This window comes from Micropterus dolomieu, linkage group LG13 (assembly GCF_021292245.1).
Source record: "Micropterus dolomieu isolate WLL.071019.BEF.003 ecotype Adirondacks linkage group LG13, ASM2129224v1, whole genome shotgun sequence".
Classification (NCBI taxonomy): domain Eukaryota; kingdom Metazoa; phylum Chordata; class Actinopteri; order Centrarchiformes; family Centrarchidae; genus Micropterus; species Micropterus dolomieu.
Window position 1 is genome coordinate 16,432,186 of NC_060162.1, and position 10,874 is coordinate 16,443,059.

At 41.5% G+C, this 10,874-nt stretch overlaps 1 protein-coding gene across 1 annotated transcript in view; it reads right to left on the reverse strand.

Annotated features, from left to right (window-relative positions):
- Positions 1-6,955: 6,955 nt before the first annotated feature.
- ndufa8 (NADH:ubiquinone oxidoreductase subunit A8) overlaps positions 6,956-10,874 on the reverse strand; it is an 8,421-nt gene continuing 4,502 nt past the window's right edge. The window contains exon 4 of the mRNA XM_046067795.1: positions 6,956-7,471. Within this exon, the coding sequence (XP_045923751.1) occupies positions 7,334-7,471 (138 nt within the window). The 3' untranslated portion in view covers positions 6,956-7,333. The remainder of the gene's footprint in view (positions 7,472-10,874) is intronic.

Genomic DNA, 10,874 nt, shown 5'->3' on the forward strand with positions numbered 1-10,874 from the left:
GTTTTCTCAGTATTGCAATGCATCACTTGACATTACCCAAGCAAGTTTGAGCTGCAGCGCATCAGCTGAAAGCAATTTGGTCCGGAGCGCAGCTGCCAGGCGGATAAGACTTTCCTTCTTTCGTTTACTTTGAAATGTTCCTTTTTTTTCAACATCCAAAATACACAAGGCAGCCAAATTGCTGACATGTGTGAGAGGGGCAGCGAGACTCCTGCATTCTTTCATGCCCCACTATGCAAAACTCCATATTGTTTATTTAAAGAACACTGAACACTTTAGCACTATTAAGAAACATGTCATATAGTAAACTAAAGGTTTCCTCTCAGGAAAAATTCCTGTCAGTTTATTTTTCTTTTGCAAAAAGTTATTTTAGTTTTGACTCACAAACTGCCTGCATTCACAATTAAGCAACAGTGTTGTAGCACAGCTTGCGCAGCGCAGGAAGCTAACGGGCTTGGTAAACCCGGAAGTGGTGTGATTATTAATGTGTTAAGGCGTGGACGTGTGAGATGGGAAGACTGGACTCAAACAAGACAACACTCAAGAAGGACTAAAAGGCGAGAAAAGGTGGCGTTTTCTTTATTTGAAGCTGCTTTTTCTACCTCGGTTTGCATAACTTTAAATTCAACTAAACTGATAAAAAAAAATTGTGATTAATTGTCTCTGAAAAGATATGCCCGGGCAGCGGCCTCAGAGAGCAAGATGTTTCCAGGACAAAACAAAGCATGATTCAACATGGCCTCTACACCTACGACAGGTACATTTAGCTCTCCCTATGGCTTTCTGTGGACTGCAAACAGATAGAGAACAGCAAGAGTTTGCTTTGGCCTAATGCATGATAGGGTTGAGAGAAAAAAATTAAAGATGACAAGAGAGGGCCATACTCTGACACACCATGATCTGAGTGGAAAGAAACGGGAAAGGCAGAAGGGATGTAGGGTCTGAGAGACGCAGACAAGGGAAAAGGGCAAAACCTGACATGTAAACCCGGCACGACAGCCAGAAGACAGCCAGTGCGTCAGTGTAGGCGAGGCGGTGGGTGGGAGGAGGGCGTGGAGGAAGGGAAAGAGGCTTCCAGGGAGAGCGGGAGACGGGAGGGCCCGTTGTGAGTGATAGCCCACCAGGGCCTCAGAGCAGCCCGACGCTGGGAACAGCTAACCTACCTTGACAAGCGTAGGAAACCCAAAACTCTCTGAGCCCTCTGTCAGATAGGAGCCACCCAGAGGAGCCCCGCCACAACTGTGTAGCCCGAGCCCCTGTGCGTCCTTTTTAACTAGCTTTGTTTAGATGAGCGCATGGCAGAGGAATGCTTCAGTATACCTTGCAGAAACCACAAGCACAACAGCATTAGGGCGACATCAGCTTCCCAGCGCATGGGAATAAGTCAACTCCGGCTACTGACAGGATTATAACTGGGGGGGGGGGGGGGTGATTGCATGTCAGCTGGGAGTGTGCACACAGTATTTATATATATTCAGTAACAGTCCCTTTGATGCTGTAATACTGTCCGAAAGATAAGAGCTGACAAGGGTAAAGTGACTCTGGGGTGGTTTTGGGTCATGTTTGATTTTGAGTAAAGTAGTAGTGTTGATAGTTGGTGACAAGGAGCAATGATCCGATCATAGTCCTTTGGTTAGTAAGTTAGACATCTAAAGCAAAGGTCCAGAGGCTCCCCCAACTTTAGGACTCCTCAGTCCTCAGCAGAGCTATAGACCTGAGAGTAGAGACTTGGACTCGAAACTTGGCTGCCAGGTAGACTTGAAAGCAAAAAACCTAGTAAATACAACAATGTGAATATTGAATATTCAATTATTAGGCCAATGTATTGAAAGGACTTATATATTAACACAGTAAAACAAATCATTGAAGTGGTCAGCCTTTAGAGACTTACATAATGACCTTTTATGTTGTGAAGAATTTATTTTTTTGACTTTTCTTCACTGTCTAAAGCACACATAAGAATGACTTAAAAACACTATTTAACATCACTCATCCAACAGACCTTTTTCATGGAAGGCATTGTGACATGTCACAGTAGAAACAAACAGGTATGAATAATAAAATAAATGCTGGCTCACTATGACTTACTCATAACTTACTGGGACACTTGAATAGCACAGAGCCACGGTTAATGTTATGTTAACGTAACATAATTATTTAATTATCTAACTGAGGGGACTGTATTGTCACATATAAGTCCACACAAATGAATGATAGTTCACTTAAATACTTACATACATATTTGTCTCTAGAAGGAGCACAGCAAGAAAAATAAATAAAAGGAGAGAATGAGTAACGGGTGGGTGTGGAAATGCATTCCAGTTCGGCTAGATTCGGTCTCTGGCTGAGAGGAAGACGAGTGAGACACGGAAGGTTTTTTGAGGGAGAGCACTGAAACACAGTCCGAGATGAAGCAAATGACGACAGTATGAAGGGAGAGAGAGGAGAGGAGAGAGAGTAGAGAGAGGAGAGGACGGGGAAGAAAAGGATTGGATGTTGGCACGCAGGGAAAGGCAGTCTGCGGTAGACTTGTAAATAGCCGGAGGGACAGAGGGATGGAGGAATGGAGCTATCAGCAGAGAAGTGATGAAGGTCTGGGATCAGGCCAAGATAAACACAAGCCAGCCCAGAAGGAGCTGCAGCACCACACACACACATGTATGAATTTTACTCACACATACATGGACAAATGCACAAACATACAAAAGCTTAAGGCTGTAGGCACTTAATGTTCATCATACAGACACACTGAACGCACTCATGCACACACACACACATGCACACACACCTGCAGACGAATAAACAGTGTACTGTATGGCTCCTAGACCACAACTTCTTGAGTGTTAAGCTGTGTGACAACAGCCTGAGCTGTCATTTAGACATCTCATTTCATCACATACTTCACATTAGTCCATTTGCTAAGATACCACAGAATAAACACGCGGTGAGAAAGAAATGGCTGGAGTTTTATTTTTAAACACGTGGAATAAACAGACTCAAGAGTTTGCTGAGCTATCTGAAAATCCATCTTCATCTGATGAAGAGTCCTTTAAAATTCTACTCCATCCCTTACAATGAAAACAAAACTTTTACTTTGGAATTTTCAGAAATTCTGAAAGACAAATAGTGTCAGTGTGCGTGCTTGAATGTGTCTTTTTCACTATGCATTTGTTCATGTGTTTATCTGCATGCACAAGTGTCAGTGTGTTTCATTGTTTGTCCGTGAGCGTGTGACTGAGCTTCATTAATGTGCTATGAAGCAAGAGCTCTCCTGCTCTGTCTTGTCGTTGACCAGCTAACACCTTTAGTGAAACCTTAAAATTTGCTAAATGTTATCTTAAGCGTGGCATTCAGAGGCGTTTTGGCAAAACTGCAGCATGAAAGAGGGGCCGTGAAGCGTGTCCGGCTGGAATGCAAAACACAAGTCATGGTCATCACTCTGTCACCACACAGATTTGGGCTTTGAGGACCTACAGTCTATGTGTGTGTGTGTGTGTGTGTGTGTGTGTGTAATTTATGTTATTATGAAGCATGGTTATTTTAAAATACAATCAACCCACAACAAAAAAGTTTGTAAAGAGCTTATTTAAAGCAGCTATCCTATCATCTATATTTTTATAACAACCTATTATCTATATTTATATACATATATATATATATATATATATATATATATATATATATATATGTATATAGGTATATAAAGGTGTGATTGGAAGTGGCCGACGATTAGGACCCAAATCTGAGTTCTCCTCAGTTCTACAGAGCTTTATAGCATCGTTCTGCTCAATGTTTAGGGTTTCGGGCCCCCAACTTTACTGTTATGGTTCACTCTCAGCAAGTTCATCAACCTCATTTCCAACCTCAGCAGCAGCTGTTTTCAGAGAAAAAGCTCTAAAAAAAAGACTGTATGCTACCTGCCAAGCACCAAACGATGAACAGAAAACGTTAGCGGCATGCTAACAAACATATTGAGCATTTAACAGCAAAAGAGCCAGACATATCTCTCAGGAGGTAGTGGAGACCAAAAGCTAAAAGGAAAGTGAATATGGTACTTACATTTGTTGAGTGGACAGAAATATGACTCCAAATGAATGCTAATCTGCTGGATGTAAATGGCTCACTGTTTGCTAACAAGTTGATGTAAAAGGTGATTGTTGTGTTTACAGCTTGTTTTCATCGCCCTCAAGTGGCAAGACAAATTCAATCTGTTCTTTTTACCCCTTAAATGTAATATTCTAAAATGTCCTGTACTAATATTTATTTAATACTAAAAGTATTTCGCATTATCAATATCAAAACAACTCAGGGTTGGGTAAAATGAGCATTAGCAATGCAACAGCTTTATAAGCAAGAATTTAGCTTTTACCAGACAGTGAAAGACCATAAATACATTTCAACTGTCCACCACATCTCTTACTGTTGGATCTCTTTTCTCTCAAACGTTGGTCCTGTCAGTTGAAATTAATTAATTTTGCTCCAAAATGTAACTGTTGCTGGCGTGACCGGCCCCACAAAGACTTGAAGGTTGTGGCGGTAAACCTGACAGGCCTAGATGAAATCTTACTCTGCTGAGATGTTCTATCTTGTGTAAATGTGACTGCATGGCTCCTCTCAGAAAACACAAAGATTAAAAAAACAACAATGTCTGCCGTGTAAGTGAGCACATGTGCATGAGTACGTTTTTGAAGCTCTCAGATTATTAATCTCCGCGAGTGGTGGTCATGGATGTAGCAGTGGTGGTACTTGTGGCCTGGGGTTGTGTGTTTTATACATAGAGCAACCTGCATGGCAGTTCAAAGCCGCAATGCATTGTGAGGGGATGAGAGGAGACATGAAAGCAGCACTCAACAACAAGTACAGTCTAAAGATCACAGAGCGAAATAGTAAAATTTTAGAGTTTGTTGAATCAAGTGCACCCACATGTTAGGGGCTCTTAATGGCATGGATGCAGCAGACGTCTCATGGGAGAGAAGGGCACTGTAGTGTTACCGATACAAAAGGAATGCATCCAGAAAATGTAAACTCAATCTAAATTTTCTGGAGAAGATTTCAGGAAGCACTTGATTATCTATTTATCTATCCCAGCTGATAAGAACTTACTGTTGAATATTAGAAATTAGTTTTATGTCTCCTTGAACTCTATCTTCAGTATCAAACACAGGTGAATTGACCGGGAAAGAGAAAACAAACATCTACCTGCTTTTACTGCTTGTGCTCATCACCACTTCAAACATTCACTTTATTATGTCAAACTTGACACTGAACAATGGGAATATTGACAGTCGTGTTATGAACAAGCCGGGTTGTTTGAGTATTTTAGCGTGTCGGGCTCCCAGGCGGGCCGTAGCTTTGTGAAGCCCTGTATTGTATTTCTTTCCTGTGCCAGAGCCCGTTTCCTGTGGCGGTGCCGTGTCAAACGATGACCCATTGCTTCCTGCAAGTCGCATGGATAAGGGCCTGCCACGAGCCCTGGAGCCACTGAACAACCTCGGAACCCCCACTCTGTCTGTCAGCTTTCAAGTCAATCCCCACCGCGCCTTTTTTCCCTTTTTTCTTATACCTCCCTTTAACTGTTACTAACTTAATCTGATTTCTCTCCCATCATCCTTCTTCTATCTACCTCCTTCCTCCCCTACTTCAATATTTTCTTATTTGCCACCTCCTGTATGTCCTCGCCCCCTTCTCCTCCAGGTTTCCCTCTGTCCACACCTCCTTTCCTTTTTGCATCCCTTCTTCCCTCCTCCCTTTGTCCCACTGTCCAGGTCAGAAGAGGGTCTGTCAGGCGTTTCCTGTGCAAGCTGCAGGTCCAGACCACACCTTGTGAGGGGATTTCTGCAACTACTGTCAGTGACGCTCTATATAAGCAAGGAGATATGCCTGCATGTCTGCACATATACATGGTGCTACTGTACACACAGAAACTCTATGGTTGTTTTTGGCAATACGCTGTGACTGTGCACTGTTGAACTTTCTGATAAAAAGAAACTTGTGGGAAAAATGTTGAAAACATGCCATATAGAAGACATTCACCAAGAATGATATCAATGCTCCATCTAAAATAAGCAAAGACAAAAGAAACTCAATGCGGATTTTTACATATTCTGAATAAAATCACAGTGACTGTCAGCAGATAGCTGTTGACCTCCCTTATAAAGTCAAGTCTGTGTGTTTTTGTGCACTGAAACAAGACATTTTTACATCACATGAAAACACCCTGGGGCCACATTTGAGTATGAGAAAGCTGTCAAATCATGCACTATTGGTCCCCAAAGAAATCAACCACATGGCAGGGGTTAAAAGACTCAACCTGCCTGACGTTTGTAGTGAAGAAAGTCAAATCATCATTACTACTACTAGTATAGTTTTTAAACAGCTAATATGAGCTCTTTTGTAACGGTTGCAAAAGAGTTCCCTCACCACATTATAGTTCAACTTTGATCTTGGATAAAGTCCCGCTGAGACATGTGTGCGTGTCCATTGGCACAGTCCACTTTATTCCACACGCCAGCGTGCCTTTGTGTTGGCTTCTCATCTCCTTCGACTCAGGGTCAAGAGCACGCGTGTGCATGCACACGTGCGCCGGCAGCAATAACATACTTTACTGTGCGTCTCTGAAATGACTCTTCTAGTCTTCTTCCAGTGCAGGTCAGAGGCAGGAAGTGAGCTGGGAGAAAAGGAGGAAGCAGAAGCAGCACACTCTGGCTGCAGGTAGTGACCCTCAACCTTGACCTCCAACTTCACCTTCCATCAGTCTGACAATACACACGCTGACAAAACACAGATGTGCAAACACGGCAGTGTTGCCTTAATTTGCAGATACTGAAGGAACTGTGTCTGGCAACAAAGTCTCTCAATAGCTGCTCTTTCTAACGTTAGGAAACGTATACATCTTTTCATTCTTCATTCAGTCTTCAACATATGTAACCTTAAATGAAGACATTAGAAACCTGGATTTATAATTTATCTTTTTTATTATTTGACAACAATAACAACATGTTGCATTGGTTCACTCATTACATTTACAGAGGTGGTCAGGAAAGCTGTGTGGATTCATGGACTTTGTTCACACAATTGTCCATCCTTCCTTCCTTTATCAAACTGTTTTTGATGAAGCTGGAGGTACAGCTACTGAAGAGACTATTAGGACATGAGCCCTGCCCAAAACCAACCCTCAGACCATATACAGATAAAAGGTACCAGCATCCTTGATGCTCGTGTCTGGATTTGCAAAGATTTAAACCTTTTGAAGAACATTTGCTGTATCAAGTAGTCTAGCTGTTTTTGGACAGAGGCCATGGCTTTGGGAGGTGACTGACTTTCTGGTACTGCCTCACCAGTTCCAGAAGAATAACTTGCTGCCATGTTTGGAAGGCTCCAGTTTTGCCTCGATGGCTGGGTTGGGCTCAGGACGTGGTCTAGAATGGTAAGGGTTCTCAGGGAGGGGCCGCGGGGTCGACACTTTGGTCACCTACGAAAGAAAGGGGACATGCACAGCATGACTTGTCAGACATACACAGTGTAGATACAATGAATTAACAGTGCCCTGCAAGGACATTTTGGTGGACATGCTCAGTTTTAGTGATGCAATGTTTAAAAGGGCTCAACTCTTCTTGAAATTGGAATTAATGCAAATGACTCAAAACAAAACAACTACCTTACATGTCAGTGAATTGTACACATATACTGTATATTGTGTCAATATCAAACTATTCTGTAAAATCTGTGAGAGATCTAATACTAAATGGAGTATGTTGTCGTCATCTTCTTCTAATTCAAGAATGAACAAACAGACTTTAAAGCAGGGCTTTAAAAAGAAAAAAAAAAAATCTTATCAATAAAAACACCTTGTGTAGTTTTTTTTTCTTGGATGAAACCCTACATACCAGAGATGGGGACTCGAGTTAGAGACTCAGACTTAAGTCGCACACACAGTGACTTCAGACTCGACTTGAGACTCGTCCTCAAAAGACTTCAGACTCGACTTGGACTCGAGGCGCGGGACTCGTGAACAATGTTTATTTTTAGGAAACTTCTTATGAGCTTGCTGTTATTCCCTCCCTCCGTTACCTATAACCTGCCTACGTAACATCTGCTGCGAGCGGCCGCACGTGACAGAGGACAAAACACCCTGGCAGCTGCTGTGCCATTCATCATAAACTTTGGCTTTAAAACTTCATACAACAACATCCAAACAAAGACGCGCTGAACGCAAATAGGTTAGTAACCTGTGGTGAGTGAACATATTTAGCTCAGCATTGGCCATCTAACGTTAGCTTGCTTCTTGCTTCAGCTACGACCTACGAGAGGTTTACTCTGACTGTCGTTCGTTATGAAAAGATGAATGAGCGTTTGTTTACGTGCCAAAATTATGATGGTCGATTAACGTAATTATTTACGTCCCGCTGGCTGCCATCACGATAATTATTGCCGTTGGCTGGAAAGAGGTTACAGGTTTATTGTTGATCATGTAGCCTTACAGTTTTATTTACATATAACGTTACACTGGTTTGAGACTCTAGTGGATTGTTGACTTAAAGTAGTTTAAGCTGTCATAATGTGCAATGCACATTATAGTTGTGCTCTGTGAAAAACAGGTTACAGTTTATTGATTTGAGAGTCAGGAGGATGTGTTGACTTACAGTAGTTTATAAGCCGTCATTAACTGCATTGCACAGGTTGTGCTCTGTAAGTTAAAAACATGTTACAGCTTTATTTTTGACCATGTAACTTTACAGTTTTATTTAGTTAACTTTACACTGGGTTTGAGAGTCAACAGGGTTTGTTGACTTACAGTAGTTTATAAGTTGTCATTAATTGCAGACACATTGTACATTAGGCTACATGGTTGTGCTCTAAGAAAAACAGACTTGATTATGCAACGTCACAGTTTTATTGACTTACAGTATTTAATAAGCTGTCATTAATTGCATTGCACATTACATGGTTGTGCTCTCAGTATTCCTTATAGCTAGTTTTATTAGCAACCTGGATTGAACGCAGCAGGTGATACAGCATTCGTAATAACCACGAGAGACTTGAGACTTGACTTGGACTCTAGCTCAAAGACTTCTGAGCATCTCTGCTACATACTCACGGTTCCCACTCTTTTCTAGAGATCAAATTACCCAGGATATTTTCAGTAATGAACGAGCTGGTATGACGGACTGGGATGACGTCATACTTTCCAGGAAATTTCCAGGTTTTCCAAGACCCTTGCATTTACAGCCTCCTCCCTGCGTCTTCCCTCCTCCCTCTCTATTTATATGAGTTCTGGGTCCAGTCTGTCTTTTCTTTATTCTCTCCTTCTGGTTGCTCTTGTATTTCTCCAAACGTGAATGGTTACCTTACTCCCACCATCTCAAAAATAAGTAACAAAGTCTTTTCATTTGTTATATATCTAAGCAACAAGAGAAACGCAGCCAGTGTGTGGGCAGTCAACTTGGACATTTTTTCATAGTAATCTGAAGTCAGATTTTGAATCTTTTGTTTCCGCGCTCATGTTTGTGATTCTGTGAACATCAGCTCTGCCCGGCAAGCACAAAATGGCCAGAAAAGTGATTACAGCCATTCACTGATTCCTAGGTTTCGCAAGTGTCTTTTCAAACACAGAAATAAATGTCCGAAAAGCAATTGTGGAAAAAAAAAAAAGTTTTTGGTTCTGCTACCTAATTAGTGCTTGTCAGTGAGTTATGCAAGCCCCTTAAAAATGGCAATTTTGTGAAAAGCAAAACCAAAGCAACATAAAATACATGATTTGCCTGCTCAAAACTGTAGCTGAATGAGACTACTAAGGAGATGCAATCAGATTCTTGCACAGCCCACAATCAGCAAGAATAGAGCCCATCAACGAAGCCGCTGACATTGTGAATGCACAGTCGATCCCTAACAAGTCTCACCTTAGACAGGTCTCCCAGCTCAGGTCTCTCCCACCCCAGCTTATCAAGGACGCAGTTGTCGAAGGTTTGCTGCTGCTTACGGCAACGGCGCAGTTCCGCCAAGTTCGAATAATCTAGGCAGGTCCAGTACTCCGTGAAGGACTCAGCACAGTTTCCCTTGATTTGCCTACAAGGAGAAGTGCAGAGATTTTAATCAAAAATGCAAGATTAAATTAAATAAAATAATCCAGAAAACTGTTGCTATAAATGAGTTGGAACCCTAAAGAGATATTGTGACTGAGCAGAGGGAACAAAACCAATATTTAAAAATGATATAAGATAGGCATTTCATAATAAATATTTTTATTCTGAGCCTACACTGCTCAAATTGAAAATCCACACTCCAAACATGTAAAGCGCTTTCATTAAATCGCGGTTTATGACTTGTCAGTTCTCACTAGTCAAAAGATTTCTGAGGTTTGCAGAATCTGAAAATCTGAGCGGGTCATGTGAATGAAGTGCTCCTAAAGGTGTCTGGCAGTTGCCAGAAACACCTAAGAATCCAACCATGTCCCAGGTGCAATTACAACTTTTCTCAAATCTTTCCTCATTATAATAATTACAGGTATTGCCCTTTCACAGTAACTCTCAGTTTATCTTTGGGGTCAGAGTGTCGGTTGTTTGTTTCAGCTTTAGAATTAGAGGTCATGTGTTTTTAGAACCAGAAACACTGTTTGAGACGCACACAAAAGCACCTTAGTTACTGCATGGGCATCAGGGTATAACCGAAGCATAAACACAGACACAGCAGTTCACAGAGTGAAAAACCCCAGACCACTTCCTCAAATAGCCGTCAAGGGCAGTTTTACAGACACAATAAACTCTGTATTTATTAATGTTTCATCATTTTAAAAAGGAATAACCCTTTTTCTACTGGTCATTGTTGTTGTTGTTTTTAAAGTAGCACAGAAAATAGCATAAAGGTGTTCTCTACAT